We start from the raw sequence: 18,448 nt of genomic DNA, 5'->3' as shown, positions 1-18,448 counted from the left end.
ATGGTAAAAACCACCATCATCTCTTACTTTGACTGCCACTGGTCTCCCTACTTCTGACCTTATTCCTATTCAAATAACCTAAATCTGAACACAGCAGCCAGAGTGATCTTTTAAAAATATAAATCAGATTATGTCACTCTCCTGGCTCAAAACCCTTTAAGGTTTCCTGTCAAAAAGTAACAGCCAAAGTCCTCAATATATGCGTTACATATCCCCATTCCAATATATCTCTGATATCATGACTATTTTCTCTCTTGTTCATACTATTCAGCCACACTTGCTTCTTTGTTATTCAAGCTCACCAGGCATGCTCCCAACTGGGAGCATTTACACTTGCTCTTCCTTCTGGCTGAAACACCCCTTAATCCCAATTTCCTTTAGATCTTTACCTATTTATCATCTTCTCAGTGAGGTCTTTCTTAATACCCTGCTAAAACAGCTTTGGCATTCTCCATCCCCTTCCGTTGCTTTATTCCTTAAAACTTAATCATGTTTTTAAATTATCTGTTTCTTCCTATTAAAATATAAATTCCTTGAGTGCAGGGATTTTTGTCTGTTTTATTCTGCTGTATCCCAATGTGTATAAGTGCCTGGCACACAGTGGGCACTTAATAAATTTTTGTTGAAAAAATGAATATGAAAAGAAGTAAGATTTTGAACTCAGAAATCTCCTGCTTAGAACAATTTTTCCCACTCTCTCTAATTCCTACCAAACCTGCTTTGTACCTACCTCACTGAAGTTTTTACGTTTTGAAGATTCCCCTTTCACAGTCCTGTTCTGCTTTCACTTGTCTCTTATTCATTCTGTTCCTATGGGCATTCACATTAAACCTGATCTTGCTTGGACTAGAATTTCATACCTTCTACCAATCCTTAATCTTCTTGTTAAGCCTGTTTCATCAGTTCCTATTCCCAGATTTCCATAGGATGTTGGAAATAGAAGCAAGCAAAATCTTCTGGCTAGCAATTGAGAACTTGTCATTTAATGTAAGCTTTAAATTGTTTCCTAACTCTTATTAACAAATTACTTACCTGGTGAATTATACTATTATTTCATTCACCTTAACTATTAATTTGTAAAAAACACTGTAATTCATAGAAGCAAATTATCTTTCAGTATACTTCAAACTATTGCTAACACATCTAAATAATGTCATTCAGTGAATGGGAAACAAAGTAAACAAAAACTATTTTTTAACATGGCTTTCTTTCTCCATACCTTCCAATAGTGGCTCTGCCTTCATTTTTCACAGACTGATAAATCTTTCTCTCTTCATCTGAAAGTGTAATGTGTTGAATAAATACTTTACGTTCTGGTAACTCCAAAACAGGTTTTCCTTTAATTTTGCTTGTCTTTGTTCTTCTAAGTGTAATATTTTTAATTAGGGACTGTAAACGCCTAATCAGAATAAAACAAATAATTATGTACCTTTTAATTTCTATATAAATTGATCCAAGAAGAACAAAACATAACATTTTAATTTGTTACTGCTTTACAGTTTCTGTAGAAGTGTTTTTAAAATCCCCTATTCGGGGTTTTAACCAATCTGATAATCACAGAAGTATACTACCAAAATAAAGTTATTAAAACAAATGTATGGAAATTTACCCTCAATACTTATCACAGTTTAATCTTTTTATATCCTGTCCTTGTTTTCTTAAGCTCTGCTCGTCATTTTTGTTCCAATCATTAACTCTTTTACTTTTCAACTGTCCTGTCAACTCCATCACCAAACAGTCAACACTCAGATTCTAAGTATCTATTAAGTGCAAGGCACTGAATTAAATGTTGTAAGAATACAAATATGGGTAAGATACTACCTTCTGTAATGTGAAAATCAAAAGTATATAAATAAGTAATTGTATAAAATAATGAGTGCCTCCACAATAAAAAGATAATATGGTAATTCAGAACACACAAAAATCCTTTACAGGTTCCACAATCTTTACATTTCCTTCTCAGTACTGGAAAAAAAGAGACGTATCAATTCTTGTTTTTTCCCAAAATTGAAATATAAATCCAATTTCCTGGAGTTTAAATAGTTGGTTTTGAGGAATCAAGTGGATAGTACTGCCAACTAGGTTAGTGGTTCTTGAAGCTTTTTCACTATAACTTACAGTAAGAAACACATTTTATTCTATCTAGCAAAAATATACAAACACATACAAAACAAATATTTCACAAAATAATACCTACTATGTAGCATGCACTCTGATATTTACTAATCTCTTCTCTATTTCATTGTCTTTTTAAATGCTGGCTACCACCTTTATAATGATTTTACGTCCCACTAACGGATCTCAAATCTTCAGTCTATAAACCGGCGCTTTAGTCAAAAAGTTGAACCATATTAGTCTACATCTTGCAAAATGGCTATTACTGAATTTTAATTTACGTTCTCAACTTTTGTCTGTCTCCATCTCCACCAGAAACAACCACATAAAACTTTCCTACACAACTTTTGCTGAGGTCACGGGACATCACATCATTCACTATATAGAGCTATATAAGGCCGGGTGTGGAAGCTCATGCCTGCAATCCCAGCACTTTGGGAGGTTGAGGCAGAAGGATCACCTGAGGTCAGAAGTTTGAGACCAGCCTGGCCAACATGGCGAAACCCCGTCTCTACTAAAAATACAAAAATTAGCGGGGCGTGCTGTTGCACACCTGTAATCCCAGCTACCTGGGAGGCTGAGACAGGAGAATCACTTGAACCCAGGAGGCAGAGGTTGTAGTGAGCCAAGATTGCGCCACTGCCCTCCAGCCTGGATGACAGAGCAAGACTCCATCTCAAAACAAAACAAAGCAAAACAAAAAAAACAAATAAATAAATAAAGCTATATAAGATATGAAAACTTAATGCACATTAGAGCCTCAAAGGATATACAATGTTTCCTGCTAAATCTGTTAATGGTGGTTTTGGGGCTTTGGGGCTTAGCAACACACAAAAATCACAAAGTTATGTCTTTCCTTTCAGTGTAGCCAAAACAGGTGAAGGGTAGTTACTGACTATTAGAAATCTTTGTCTTTCCAAACAAGCATCACTAGGTTCTGAAAGACAAAGGCATTAATCCATAAACACTTTTTAGAAGGAAAAGTTAAGAGTCAAGTTAAAATAGTAAAGAAAGTACCAACCGGTTCAAGCTACTAACAGTTATTTGTAACTAGTATTAATCATTGTCTGAAATTACTTACCTAAGTCCTCCTTCATCTCCCATCGTGACAGGACGCTGTATTGTTCTATGCCACCATTCTCTATCAATAAATGGTTTAAGTTTTAAAAAGGAAAGAAGAGACCACAAGTCCTTTAAAGAATTCTGGATTGGAGTCCCTAGAAATAACAGGAAACTGTTGTAACTCTTTAACCAGAGTATCCAATAAGAATATCTATTCGGCCCAATCAGAGAAGACAACAATTGAAAATAAGCACTCTGTACCAGGCCCATCATTATCAATTAAATTAAACTATCAAGTGCTGACTATAATCCTTTATTAAATATATACACATCTCAAGATACACTTGTGCTCTAATTTTTAGCTCTCACATGCCACACTAGCCAAGAAAAAGACTGTGGAAAATACTTTCTCCTTATCAAGTACATCTGTTTATTTGGTTTTTAAAGCAGCAGCACTAGCAAGAAGGAAAAAGCAACTAGTTTGTTTACATTCTTTTCCTTACCTTCCAGTAAAGGTATTGTGAATGGCAAACAGGTTCAAGGATGGGAAACAGAAATCAGGATTATGACTGCATGACTAGAGTGTCTACTCTATTTCCAAGGTTCAAAAATAAGTCTAGTGACTGTTCCATAAATTATCAGCAAGTCAAATGTTGTTATATCATGGGCAATTATGAAAAACAACTCAAAACATTTGATTAAATTATTTCTAGGATTAACTTTGGGGCAGACTTTACACCCACTTGAAGTTTACTAAGTTACTTTACTAACTCACATAACGATACATTTTAGAGATTTAAGGTTTTAATAAGTTTAATGCTATGATTACCTGTCAAAACCCATCTTCTTTCTGATTCTAAGTCAAGTACAGCTTTTGTCTGCTGAGCATTTGGATTTCGTATGGCATGTCCTTCATCCAGGATCACTCTTAGCCACCTTATGCTATGTAATGGACTATCCCCTTTAGTCTGAAATAAATGTTTTATATGAATTAAAAAACACAGGAAAGTAAAATAGTACTTAATATGATTTGCTAACTAGTTGCTATCATTATTTAATATCAGATTTACTTTGTGCTAGGTACTGCTTTAAGCACCATAATTATTGAATACTCACAAGTTTATAAAATAAGTACTTATTAGCACACCTAATTTTACAGACGAGAAAACTGAAGCACAAACTGCTAAGTATGTTACCCAAAGCACTATAGGTAATAAATGGCAGAACTAGCATTCAAACCCAAGCAGTCTAGCTCTCTGCTGAGTCACTGGTCAATATACTGAACTGTTCTACCTCAGATTAAAACATAGCAATGATATAGAAAATGGCAGTTGTAAGAATTACTTGAATTCAACAACATTACTTTCTTTTATATAAAAGGTAATATTTTTACCAGAAGACTGAAATTTTGATAGCATGGTATTTTTCAAAAAATTTTAACTTCTGAACAATTGGAATTATAAAGGTAAATATCAATTAGACTAATTGGAAAACTTATGAACTGTAACTACAAAAAAAGCATACCTTCAAACTGAGATATTAATCAAATCATTGTGATAGGAAATAATTTTCCAGAATATTAAAAAAGAAAATAGAATTCATTTACAAATTCCTTTATATACTTACAATCCAAATTTAAAATCTTAACTTAAAATGTTCTAAATGAAAAATATTCCTGTCTGGGTGTGGTGGCACACGTCTGTAATCCCAGCACTTTGGGAGGCCAGGGTGGGTGGATCACCTGAGGTCAGGAGTTCGAGACTAGCCTGACCAATATGGTGAAACCTCATCTCTACTAAATAAAAAAAAATTAGCTGAGTGTGAAGGCGCATGCCTGTAATCCCAGCTACTTGGGAGGCTGAGGCAGGAGAATCACCTGAAATCAGGAGGCAGAGGTTGCAGTGAGCTGAGATTGTGCCATTGCATTCCAGCCTGGGCAACAACAGCAAAACTTCATTGAGAGGGAGGGGGAGAGGAGGAGAGGAGAAAAGAAAAATATTCCTAAATTAGCATCTAAATAAGATGCAACCCCCCTTTAATGCAAAAAGTAAAAAAAAAAAAAAAAAAAAAACACACAAGCAAAAAAAAACCATTCATTTTCTATATATTATTAAGTATTTAAAAAGAAAAAAAGTATAAAACCTGAATTTTGGAACACTCTAGAAACCTGTGGCATATTTCTTACATTCAATCTTTAAAAGATCTCTTAAGTATCAGCAATACTTACTCCATAGTCATGAGTTAAAATATTATATGTAGTCAAAACAATATCCTGTTTTGAAAGTAAGGCCGGTTCTCTAATACGATCAGGACCATAATAAACATAAAAATTCAACTGTACATCTGATTTTATATGTTGTCCAAACTGGTCCTAAAGAAAAATTAGGAATATTTTTAACAATGAGCAGATTAGTGTCAGACTTAATATATGTATAAAAAAGTAACTGCCCTGGCAGTAGTGTGACAAATCCAACTACTAAAATTGTATGAAATCAAGTTTCCTGCAGTCTAGACCAAAATAATAACAATAAGAAAAATGACACACACACAGTAATAGTAACGCATTATTTAAAATTGATTTGGCCCTACCAATCAGCAACTGATTCATTTTTAGGAGGAAAATCCAAAGTTCTTTAAAACAATAATGAGTTTTATAAAAATATTTTAATTAGAAGGCTCTTTAATGCTGTATTAGTTAGCAGATTTAATAATATAAAAATTAAACAGTAAAAGAACCACCACCAACATTTCAAGGATGCGGGCAGAGATTCAAGCACTGTAGCTACTTTCTTTCATTCATTTATTAACTGGCCTACTACTTGCCAGGTATCAACTACGACAGTGATGTAACTAAAAACAAAGAATAAATAATCATTCCTGACTTTCTTGAGGACATGATCAGTTTTAAAAACTTATTATTTTTTTTAATCATGAAAACACCAGACCTAGAAGATTTTCAGCAGAGAAAACCAGCCTGATTAAGTTGAAAAGAGAAGATACCAGGGAGACACAGCACGGAAACTATGAGGGGAGAGATGATGAAGCCCTAAACCGGCACAGTAGAAGTAGGAATAGGGTGGAAAGGACAGGTGTGAAATAAAGAAACTAAGGCAAGACTGATAGGACTTGGGGACTAATTAAATATGAAATATGAATAGTAATAATAAGATTAAGATGTTCTGATACTTCAATGACTACCTAGAATTGTGTGATTAAAATATAAGGAAGTTTAAAAAAAAAAAAGGGAAAAGTGGGCATCCAAGTAAGAAAAAGACGAATATTTTAAACCTTTATCATTTTTGGTCACTATAGAATACCTGATTGAAGTATAGTAGGAAAACATAAATAATTACCTGTAGGTAAAAGTGAGAGGTGTAGTATGAATTTTAAAGTTTTAACAGCAGACAGTATTTACAGCTATAAGAATGAATGAAATTTCCTAAAGAGAGCATGTACAGTGAGCAAACGTTAGGGACAGAGTCTACAGAATACCAATATGTAAGGAGAAGACTGTGCCACTGCACTCCAGCCTGGGTGATGGAACGAGATTCTTTCTTTAAAAAAGGCCAGGCGCAGTGGCTCACACCTGTAATGCCAACACTTTGGGAGGCCGAGGCGGGGGGAACGAGGTTAGGAGTTCGAGACCAGCCTGATCAACATGGTGAAACCCTGTCTCTACTAAAAATACAAAAATTAGCCGGGTGTGGTGGCACGTGCCTGTAATCCCAGCTGCTCAGAGGCTGAGGCAGTAGAATCACTTGAATCTGGGGGCTGGAGGTTGCAGTGAGCTGAGATGCGCCATTGCACTCTGGCCTGGGTGACAGAGCAAGACTCTGTCTCAAAAAACAAAACAAAACAAAAAAATCCAGCAAAGAAAAAAAGGAAAGCACATGTGTCAGACTTTTGGTACTTTTTGAATCTTGATGACTAAATGGAGATCTAATCAACATTTTTTAAAATACTCTTTTAAAAAAACTCCATATTGTATGGAAATACAGAAAAGGCAGATTTAATAGGAACCAGAACAAAGAGAAACAGTTAAGTCAGGACAACAAACATAAAGGTTAAAGGCCTGGGATGAACTTTTAATTTGTCATCTATCTTCATTCCCGTTCTTTACAAGAAGGTTTAGAGATAGCTTACAAAATAAGACGTAACAAAAACAGTAATAAATGAGTAACATATTCAAGGCAGAGGAAAAGGGTAGCTCATTGGACATGGCAAATTGAAGTCTGAAGATCTCTGCAAACGGAGTTTCTGTAGGGAGTAGAAGCAAAAACCAGACTACCAAGGACTGAAGAAAGTATTAAACATGAAATAATAAAGGCAAAAATGCAGAGAGGATAAAACATGAAAAAGTAAAGCTGAAAACGCAAAGAATTTCTTAAATAAATCCAGCATAACAAAGAATCCAATATGAGAAAACTGAATCAGTGGGTGGCCTTGAAATGGGACAGTGCATGTTTATAAAGGGATTACACTTGGAATAGAAGAAAATCAGCTTTTCTGGAGAATGAAGGGAGAGAACTATAGTTACTCCATTTCTAGACAGTGTTAGACTCTTCTATTGATGTATGTATGTATCATCCTCTCAACAGAAAATGAAATAGATGTTATTTCATGAGATTAATTGCCTAAATACCTAGAACAAATATGTGGTTGAAATAGGATTGGTACCCAGGTTCTACTCCTTTACCTGGATTATTTGAAGACAAAAAAGGGAATATAAGTCAGTTCTAGCCTGCTCTGCAGAATGCTAGATCCTTTACTTGAGAGCCAGGAAGAGAGTATCTTGTTGAGACTGTGAAATTTTAATTCCTGATCATTGAGATCATTTGGATGTTCGTCCCCTCCAAATCTCATGTTGAAATGTAATCTACAGTGCTGGAGGTGGGGCCTGGAGGTGGGAGGTGTATGGATCATAGGGGCGGATCCCTCCTGAGTGGCTTAGTGTTAACCCCTTGGCGATGAGTGAGTTCTCACTCTAAGTTCACGCGCGATCTGGTTGTTTCTAAGTTTGTAGCACCTCTCCACTCTCTCTTGCTCCCACTCTGGCAATGTGATGCTGGATCCCCATCACCTTCTGCCAAGAGTGTAAGCTTCCTGAGGTTGCGTAAGCTTCCTGAGGCCTCCAGAAGCAGATGCCAGCACCATACTTCCTGTAAAGCCTGCAGTATCATGAGCCAGTTAAACCTCTTAAATTATCCAGCCTGTTATTTCTTTATAGCAATGCAAGAATGGACTAATACAACCATGAATCCCTATATGCCAAACCACCCCTCATTCCTTTAAATTCAGTGTGCATGATCTCACCTGGCAAGATTTTGCCACAGTTTCCTTTCTGAACTTTACATTACCTGAACTTTTCTAAATATAAAATTATAATTAAATACTGATTGCTCATTTTAAAAATACATCTCTATACCCCAAGCCCTAAAATAATAGCAGTTATATTGTTTATACCTCCATTAATACTCTAAACCTTATCCCGAAACTGCCATTCAAGTACCCATGAACTATCCTTCCCATAACAAACAACAAATTAAAGAAAGAACAGTTTTGTTGGAATAAAAAAAATAGCAACAGACCATTAACATTCATTCTTCCGGTCCTTAGAGGAAAAATGATACACTAATCAGGACAAGGTGGATTTATTTCTTTTAAAATAAATAAACCAAAAACTTATATAAAAAAAGATAATTCATGTCATGGAAAAAAAGACTATATAAAGCCAAGAAGAGGTCACTAAATTTGACAATTAGACTATCACAAGTAGTCTTTTCCAATGCAATTTAGAGAACTAATGGTAGAAGCCAGATTACAATGAATTAAGGAATTAGTAAGTAAAAGCACAAAGTAGAAATTAACCCCCAAGAGTATGACAGTGAAGGAAAGCAGAAGAGCAGCAACTTAAAGATGCATATCAAGAGAATGCATTTTAAAACGAAAAATGCCTGAGTATGCATCAGGAAAGAGCCAGTGGGAAGAGACCAAATAAACAAGGGAAAAAAGAACAGATAAGCAAATGTGGGAAAAGAGAGAATCCAATGTAGAGGTTAAATACTGGTCTTAAAGAGTACGATCTCTTCCTCCTCTAAGAAGAATGGCGAGGAGAGATAAACAGATAACTTGGAAGTGGCAAGAGTGGTGAGTGGTCCTTATATTCACAGGGATTCCCAGAGAGTCATTATTTCACTATAACCAGAAGTTTGAAGCTCAAACTAGGAAGAAAACATATCCAGGCTGCAAATAAACAATTAATGAAAAGGTTCCATTCCAATGTCAATGTTTCAGAACAGAAAAACAATCTGGAAAAAAAAAAAAATTTCTGGTGGGTAATCTTAAAAGGACAGGCTCTAGATTCAAAATGCTGGAAACTATATCCAAGATCCATCATTTATTAGCTGGATGACCTTAGGCAAGTTACTTAACCTCTCTGTGTTTCAATGTGGGCACCTGGAAAATCAGGATAATAGTTATGAGAATTAAATGAGAAAAATCCTTAAAAAGAGGTTAAGGACAAACCAAATAAATACGAGTTGACTAACTGTTGTTATTGTTATAAAAGTCAGTTACTGTTGGTAGAGCTCTTAGAAAAGAGAGTTCCAAGAGTCAATTTGTAAATGTAGAGGAGTCAAACTATACATCTTTCCCACTTTGGGGGACAAAAATAGCAAAGGCAGAAATACAAACAAAATCTTAAGTTAGCAATTGATTATGTTCCTTTACCTTCTCTACTATATATCTTTAAAGAAAAATTTCTTCAATTCAGCAAACATAATCCAATTCATCTGACGAGTATTTGAACTTAGATATGAACTGATGACCAAGTATATTTTCCCCAATTAATGACTCTTTAACAGAATACTTTTTACCTTATAGATAAAATACAAATTATGCTACATTTTTAAAGGGCTTAAAGACTTACAATCCAGTTGCTTAACACAGAAAGCGGACAGATGATCAGTGTTGTTCTTGGTCTCTCCTCAACATCAGTTTTCTTTGACCCCTCCACTGCACAAGCTCCTAAAAAAAAAAACCATTGATAGAACCTTTAGCTGTTTTTCTGAAATATATATGTCAATAAGAAGATGGCAATAATGTGCCTCTATGAAAAGATAAATTAGGAACAATTAAAATGAAGCAGATGGACTTTCAACAGGGAATAAATTTTACCTTGTCACTTAAAAAAACTAAAAATCCACATAGTGATTATGAGAAGAACCAAAGGACGGTGATAGAGTAGGTCACAAGGAGAAAGTCTCTAATATTTTCTGACATAGTCATTCATTAAGACGAACATTTGTGTTATGCAGTTTTCTGAATTTGTGTTATATTTAATTTGGTAGCCAACCAAGATGGCCCCCAATGATCTCTACTTCCTGATATTCACAATCTTGTGTAATCTCCTCCCACACGCCACCAGAACTGATCTGTGTGACCAACAGAATATAGCAGAGAAGATAGTATGTCACTTCTAAGACAGGTTATAAAAGAAGAAGCTTCCATATTGGGTGTGTGAGCTCACTCTCATATTCATTCTCTTCCTCCAATCTTTTACTCTGGTGGAGCCAGCTGCCACACTGTGAGGCCACTCAGGCAGCTTATGGAAGGATGCACGTAGTGAGGATCCGAAGACTACAGTTAGCCAGCAAGTAATGAGATCTGCTGACAACTATGTGAGTGAACTTGGAAATGGATCCCCCCTAAGTCAAACGTTCAGATGACGGCAGCCCTTGAAGAAGAGTTTGATTGCAAACTTGTGAGGCACCATAAGCCATTAAACCATCCAGCTATGCCACTCCGATTCCTAGCCCTGTCAAAATGTGAGATAATAAATGTCTGATTTTAAATGGTTAAGTTTTAGGATAATTTGTTGCACAGTAATAGGAACTAATATATTTACAACAAAAATTCTTAATACTTTTCTGTGGAGCATGTTTAAAAATAGTAATAATAAAGTGTTTTTACAAATTCTTGAAATAAAATTCTAGAGCTGGTATCCCTTACCAATGGAGTATCTTTCAGTAAACTTAAAATGCAAATTTCTGAGTTTTCAAAAAATTGTATTTCCACACTAATTTCAAAATTAAAATGGAAGGTGAGCAAAGTATAATACTGTATCTATGTATCATTCACAACTTGCTTTTTTCTCTCAGTGCTGTCTACAGTAGTCCCTCCTTATCCACAGGCAAGGTATGTTCCAAGACCCTCAATAGATGCTAAAAACCATAAATAGTATCAAACCCTATATATAATGTTTTTTCCCTATATATACCTATGATAAAGTTTAATTTATAAAGTAGGTGCAGTAAGAGATTAGTAACAACAAAGAATAAAATAGAACAATTATAACAATATAGAGTTGACCCTAGAACAATGTAAGTTTGAACTATGTGATGCGCTTACATGCAAATTTTTGTTAACCAAACGTGGATTAAAAATACAATATGGTCTGGGTGCTGTGGCTCACGCCTGTAATTCCAGCACTTTGGGAGGCCGAGGCGGGTGGATCATGAAGTCAAGAGATCAAGACCATCCTGGCTAACATGGTGAAACCCATCTCTACTAAAAATACACAAAATTAGCTGGGCATGGTGGTAGGCACCTGTAGTCCCAGCTGCTTGGGAGGCTGAGGCAGGAGAACTGCTTGAACCCAGGAGGTGGAGGTTGCTGTGAGCCAAGATCGCGCCACTGCACTCTAGCCTGGGCAACAGAGTGAGACTCTGTCTCAAAAAAAAAAAAAAAAAAAAAAACCAACCACAACAGTATTTGCTGATTGCAAAACTCATGTATATGGAAGGCTAACTTTTGATATATACCTGCTGTCCTGCAGGGCAGACTGTGGGACTTGAGTATGCGCACATTTTGGTATACACAGGGGGTCCTGGAACCAACCCGACATATACTGCAGGATGACTGTACTGTAGTAAAACTTATGCAAATGTGGTCTCTCTCTGTCTCTCAAAACATCTTATTGTATATAATATTTCAGAACTGAAACTGTAGCATGTGAAACTGCAGATAAATAACAACTGTGTTTGGGATTTATACTTACTAGTATTTGTAGCTCTAGTGTATTCATTTTAACCAATGCATAGCATTGGAATGCATAAGCAGATTACAATTTATTTCACATTCCCCTACAGGACAACACGTACATTATTTCTTATTTCATTAAAATAATGCTGCAATGAAAACCATTTTTTCATGTCTCCTTATTTATATCTACAGAGTTACAGGTGGTCTACATTCAGCTTCATTATATTTTTGTCCAGTTGCTCTCCTTGGTAATTGGCACTCCCATCAACAATGCATGAATTCCTGTTGCTGCGCAACTTTGTCAATACTTCGCACTGTGAGATTTTTTAATGTCTGAAAATATGATGGGTAAGAGCATCCCCCTATTCCTTTATGCTTTTGAGACACGGTCTTGCTCTGTCACCCAGGCTGGAATGCAGTGGCGCTATTACGGCTCACTGTAGCCTCGACCACCCAGGCTCGAGTAGCTGGGAGTACAGGCGTATGCTACCATGTCTGGCTAATTTTGTGTATTTATTTTTATAAACGGAATTTTGCCATGTTGCCCACCCTGGTCTTGAACTCATGGGCCTTGGCCTCCCAAAGGGCTGCAATTTCAGGCATGAGCCACCATGCCTGCCCCTACTATTCCTTTAATTTGCATCTCCCCAATAATTCTTAATCAGCGTATCTTTTCCAATGTTAGCTGGTTATTTGGGTTTTCTTTCTATGGACTCCACAGGTATATCCTTTGACTATTCTCCTATTGGGTGGTCTTTTTCCTATTGTTTGGGAAGTTCTTACATAGTCTAGAATTGAATCCTTTGTCAGTCACACTTAATACACATTATCTTCTTCAGTTTTATCATTTTTTACTTTTGTTTATGGCACGTTTTGATGCATGGAAATTTAAAATGTAGTGGCATTTAATCAATCTTTTCCTTATGACCTTTTGTGCCTTACTAAAGAGATCACTATCTACCACAAGGACAATTAGGATTATGGCTTCTTTTTCCATTCATAGAATTTTGTTTCTATTCTGATTCTCTTTCAAAGGTATGCTTAGTTTGGTTAAAACCAAAATGACATACAGCTGTGACTTTTAAAATTTTCTCTCTTGTATCACAGCTATGCATCTGCAACTGAAAGCAGTTTCCAATGTGTAATTTAATTCTATCTCAATTGAAATTTCCACATTTCTTTAAATTTCTAAAATTCCACCCAGCATGCCTATATTTTCTATTTCTAATGATCTGATTCTTGGACCAAAAGTCGGCTCCTTCTCATGAGTCTGTTAGCTCAAATATCATCTTCTTAAGCCCCTTCAAGTCAATCTTTACTTCATTATCCTCCTTTATTTTCTTCACATTACTTCTCATTATTTAAAATTATGTTGACTTGCTTATTGTATGTTTCTCTCATCATTAGATTACATGGTCTATGAAAACAGATAGTGTGCTATATCCCCAACATGTAAAATAAATGGCGACCAAGGGACAGATATAATTTGTACCAAATCTCCTCAACCTTAGTTAAATATCTTCCCATCTCAAATATTTAGTCTCTTAAGCAGTGTTGTTTTCCTATGAATTACAAAATATAAAATCATAACAAAGATCACTAACATTTTAAAATGAAAAGCAAATTCTAATACCAAAAATTAAACCTTTAACTTAATCCAAATTAAATTAAGCTTTAAAGCAGCCACAAATTGCTTTGTGCCTTCACTAGAAGAAATATCTCTGCTATTCAGGAGTAAGGGCCCCCCACCACATTTTGGCCCTAACTAAAACAAATACAATAGGAAAATGCACCAAAAGGGAAACAAATTATGATGTAGTTTTGTTTTTTTAATGGGATATATACTTTAAAAAATAGTCTCGGCCGGGTGCGGTGGCTCAAGCCTGTAATCCCAGCACTTTGGGAGGCCGAGACGGAGGGATCACGAGGTCAGGAGATCAAGACCATCCTGGCTAACACGGTGAAACCCCATCTCTACTAAAAAATACAAAAAACTAGCCGGGCGAGGTGGCGGGCGCCTGTAGTCCCAGCTACTCGGGAGGCTGAGGCAGGAGACTGGCGTGAACCCGGAAGGCGGAGCTTGCAGTGAGCAGAGATCGCACCACTGTACTCCAGCCTGGGTGACAGAGCGAGACTCCGTCTCAAAAAAAAAAAAAAAAAAAGTCTCTATTTTCTAAACTTCTTGTAATATGGCTTAATAACTTAAAATTTTAAGTTTTTTCATTCAAAAACAGAAAACAAAAAACTAGAAAACCAGGATATTTACTGACCCTTTTTCAAAATTTTCTTTTTTGTTGTAGGAACAGATGAAGTTAATGCACATGCAAATGCCACATCTTCTATAACCTTAGAAGATCCTGCTGATAAAACAACAAAGAATCTTAAAATTTTTTCAAATTATCTCCTGTGCTAGAGAGTACAGGTACTTTCTAAGGGTAGGAAATAGAATACCGTTTTCACACTCTTATTTGAAGAGCTTATATTATTAAGCTAAAATATTTGGTAACCAAAATTACTACCTCTGACATTAAGCATATCTTTTCAACTGAGAGAAACGATGTAGTCATTCATGGTAAGACTTGAGGAGAAATGAAAGTAGGAGCAGTTGGCCGGGCGCGGTGGCTCACGCCTGTAATCCCAGCACTTTGGGAGGCCGAGGCGGGTGGATCACGAGATCCTGGCTAACACGGTGAAACCCCGTCTCTAATAAAAATACAAAAAAATTAGCCGGACGTAGTGGTGGGCGCCTGTAGGACCAACTACTCGGAAGGCTGAGGCAGGAGAATGGTGTGAACCCAGGAGGCCGAGCTCCCAGTGAGCCAAGATTGGGCCACTGTACTCCAGCCTGGGCAACAGAGCGAGACTCCGCCTCAAAAAAAAAAAAAAAAAAGTAGGAGCAGTCATATGCAAAGTGATTCAGTTCTCAGGTGGAAGAAGAATTTTTCAAGGAAACAAATAGTTTGATTCCTAATGATAAGGCTGCCAAATTTTCAGATCAGTCAAGATGATCAGTTATTTTCCAAACTGCAATACAATTTCTCAACAGAAATATAGTATGATCTGAATTACAGGAAAATAGAGCATATTTTAAAGAAAAAGAAAAAATATTAATTATTTTCACATCTGTATAATAATGTAAACTAACAATAATAGTATTGCCAGGAAGACATTCTCAACCTAATTTTGTAATTACTATTCATACTACACACATAGGTTTTACTGAAGTCATTTTATAGGTAGTAGAAAATTGTTTTAAGGATAGTTTAAATATTATTATACTGTAGATTTTAATTTGCAACTATTCATTCACTTTTCCTCCTTTACAAAATTAATTTAACACCCATGGTAAGCTCCATGAAGAGTTCAAATGTAAACATCAGCCAAGTTTAAGAACTATTATTAAAACATTCCAACCTAGCGAGATACAAATCAATGGAGTTGTACTTTAATAATCTTGAAGTCTAGATTATGGATATATAGTATACACATACCTTTCGCCCTGCCTTTAGTTTCGGACTGTACATTTTTCAGTTTGCCTAAAAATAAAACAAAAATAAACATTAAAATGTGCAAAATAGGACATTAGAATAGGACACATTATCAAATCAAATCTATTACATGTTACCTTTCATTTTCTGTGGCAATTCACTTGTTTCAATTTCCTCTGAATCACTGCTTTCTATGTACTGGACAGCAGTTTTTCTTCTAAAATTAAGTATACACAAAGAAATTTTTGGACCAACCCAAATCAAAATAAGATACACAAACATGTTTAACAAATGCAATAAAAAACTTTTGCACTACTCGTTTATTTTCTGAAAATTTTTTTAAAGATTTTGACAAATGAAAGTCAAATCTGCTAAAAACATTCTGCTTTCATAACCAGATAGATGCATTTATTATACAAAATGAAGTACCACTGTTACTATTTTTTGAGACAGGGTCTCACTCTTTTGCCCAGGATGGAGTACAGTGACACAGTCAGAAGTCATTGCAACCTCATACTTCTGGGCTCAAGTGATCATCCCGCCTTAGACTCGGGAGTACCTAGGACTACAGGTGCGTGCCACCACACCCAGCAAATTTCACTATTATTAAAATAAATTTGATAGCCGGAAATGGTGGCGGGTGCCTGCAGTCCCAGCTACTCGGGAGGCTGAGGCAGGAGAATGGTGTGAACCCGGGAGGCAGAGCTTGCAGTGAGTGGAGATCACACCACTGCACACCAGCTGGGCCAACAGAGCGAGACTCCGTCTCAAAAAAGTAAAATAAAATAAAATAAATTTTAAAAATTAAGTCATTCTAAAAAATTAATAATTTCAATACAAGGTTCAATATTTAGTAGTTCAACTAAAGTATGTAAAACTACAACAAAAAAGAATTGGCTCTTGGTCAGGCACAGTGGCTCATGTCTGTAATCCCAGCACTTTGGGAGGCAGAGATGGGCGAATCACCTGAGGTCAAGAGTTTGAGACCAGCCTGGCTAACATGGTGAAATCCCGTTTCTACTAAAAATACAAAAACTAGCCAGGTGTGGTGGTGCATGCCTGTAGTTCTAGCTGCTTAGGAAGCTGAGGCAGGAGAATTGCTTGCACCCAGGAGGCAGAGGTTGCAGTGAGCCGAGATCGTTCCATTGCACTCCAGCCTGGGCAACAAGAGCGAAACTCCGTCTCAAAAAAAAAAAAAAGGAAAAGAAAAGAAAAAAAAAAAACTGGCTCTCAAAGAAAATACTTCTAATACAATGAAATAAGCAACCAAAAGGCAAAAATATAATTCTTTCACAATAGAAAATTTCATAAATTTTGTGTAGAAAGTTTAACAGTGATTAAGTGCCTAAGAGCAATAAATTCTGAAGTCAGACTGCCTAGCGTCAAATCCTCATTCCACCAGTAATTTGTTATGTGATTTTAAGTAAATCACCTAATACTCTTCAATGCCTGTTTCCTCGTAAGATAGAAATAAAAATATAATCCTCATAGAATAAAACGTTACTACATGCAAAAAGCCCCTAATGTTACTACATGCAAAAGTCTGTTATACAATAAGCATATCTGTATTAGCTATAACACATGTGTCAGTCGTTGTTAGTTTTTCTCATGTCCTCACCATTATTATTTCTATGTCCTTTAATCTGATCTGGTCCAATTAACAGTGTTGTGTTACCCAGGTTTATGGTTAAGTTCAAAGTTGTAACATTTGTCATTTATCTAAATCTGAAGGAATTAGATTTAGATAACACTGATGGGTACTGGCTTTGTGCTTATTTCAGACGGCTATTAATGATAGAACAGTTAGCCAGTTTCAAAACCTTTGTTGATGAAATAGCTAGCAGAGACAGATTTGCAATGACTTGTGTAGATACTGATGGTAGACAATATAACACAACAAAAGCCCAGTTTTTAGACCTACTTCAGAGGATAAATGAAGTTTGTAAAGTTAACAGATTCAAGACAAGATCAGAGGGGAATTACATCTTTTTTTAAATTCGTCCTCTAGTCTATGTTAATACAATACTGTTCATAAATAACTGTATCATGTCTTATTTCTACTACATGTGAAGAACTGAAATGATCAAGAATGCTTTTGTTAAGCTATCTAATAAAATATCTTCAGTTTTCATCCCCTTAAATCCACAAAGAAAACTTCTAAAATCTCAAAAAAAGCAAAAATCCCAAGATCTAGATCTTAGCTCCTTGATAAAGTAGAAAAAAAGTAGTAGAAAGATGAGTGATTATTAAAATTTACCAATTCATTTCTTTTATAGGTCAGTATCATTTTTCTTCATCTGTAAAATGAGAATACCCTATCTGCCTAAGTCATTGTGATCTTGGCAGTTTCAAATAAAAGAATGTATTTGAAAGAACTACTTAACAAATATAATGGTCATGGTCATCTTTATCTCTCTCTTTTTCTTTTTTTTGAGATGGCGTCTCGCTCTGTCACCCAGGCTGGAGTGCAGTGGCGCAATCTTGGCTCACTGCAAGCTCTGCCTCCCGGGTTCATGCCATTCTCCTGCCTAAGCCTCCTGAATAGTTGGGACTACAGTCACCCACCACCAGGCCTGGCTAATTTTTTTCTACTTTTAGTAGAGACGGGGTTTCACCATGTTAGCCAGGATGGTCTCGATTTCCTGACCTTGTGATCCGCCTGCCTCAGCCTCCCAAAGTGCTGGGATTACAGGTGTGAGCCATTGCGCCCAGCCTCTATCTCTCTTACACATAAGAAAACA

At 36.1% G+C, this 18,448-nt stretch overlaps 1 protein-coding gene across 7 annotated transcripts in view; it reads right to left on the bottom strand.

The window, feature by feature from the left end:
• Window positions 1–18,448, bottom strand: part of HLTF (helicase like transcription factor) — a 54,725-nt gene that overhangs the window by 14,022 nt on the left and 22,255 nt on the right. For 4 of the 7 annotated variants that reach the window (XM_033212361.1, XM_033212362.1, XM_033212364.1 and 1 more), the window contains exons 11-18: window positions 15,845–15,924; window positions 15,711–15,755; window positions 14,490–14,579; window positions 10,106–10,203; window positions 5,405–5,548; window positions 4,007–4,145; window positions 3,197–3,332; window positions 1,220–1,399 (exon numbers count right to left, since the gene is read on the bottom strand). In XM_033212361.1, coding sequence (XP_033068252.1) covers window positions 1,220–1,399; window positions 3,197–3,332; window positions 4,007–4,145; window positions 5,405–5,548; window positions 10,106–10,203; window positions 14,490–14,579; window positions 15,711–15,755; window positions 15,845–15,924 — 912 coding nt within the window. The remainder of the gene's footprint in view (window positions 1–1,219; window positions 1,400–3,196; window positions 3,333–4,006; window positions 4,146–5,404; window positions 5,549–10,105; window positions 10,204–14,489; window positions 14,580–15,710; window positions 15,756–15,844; window positions 15,925–18,448) is intronic. The other 3 variants (XM_033212363.1, XM_033212366.1, XM_033212367.1) reach the window with 2 other exon arrangements.

The sequence above is a fragment of the Trachypithecus francoisi genome, unplaced genomic scaffold (assembly GCF_009764315.1).
Source record: "Trachypithecus francoisi isolate TF-2019V2 unplaced genomic scaffold, Tfra_2.0 Lachesis_group0, whole genome shotgun sequence".
Classification (NCBI taxonomy): domain Eukaryota; kingdom Metazoa; phylum Chordata; class Mammalia; order Primates; family Cercopithecidae; genus Trachypithecus; species Trachypithecus francoisi.
Note: the sequence above shows the minus strand (reverse complement) of the source record. Positions and strands in the feature narration are given on the sequence as shown.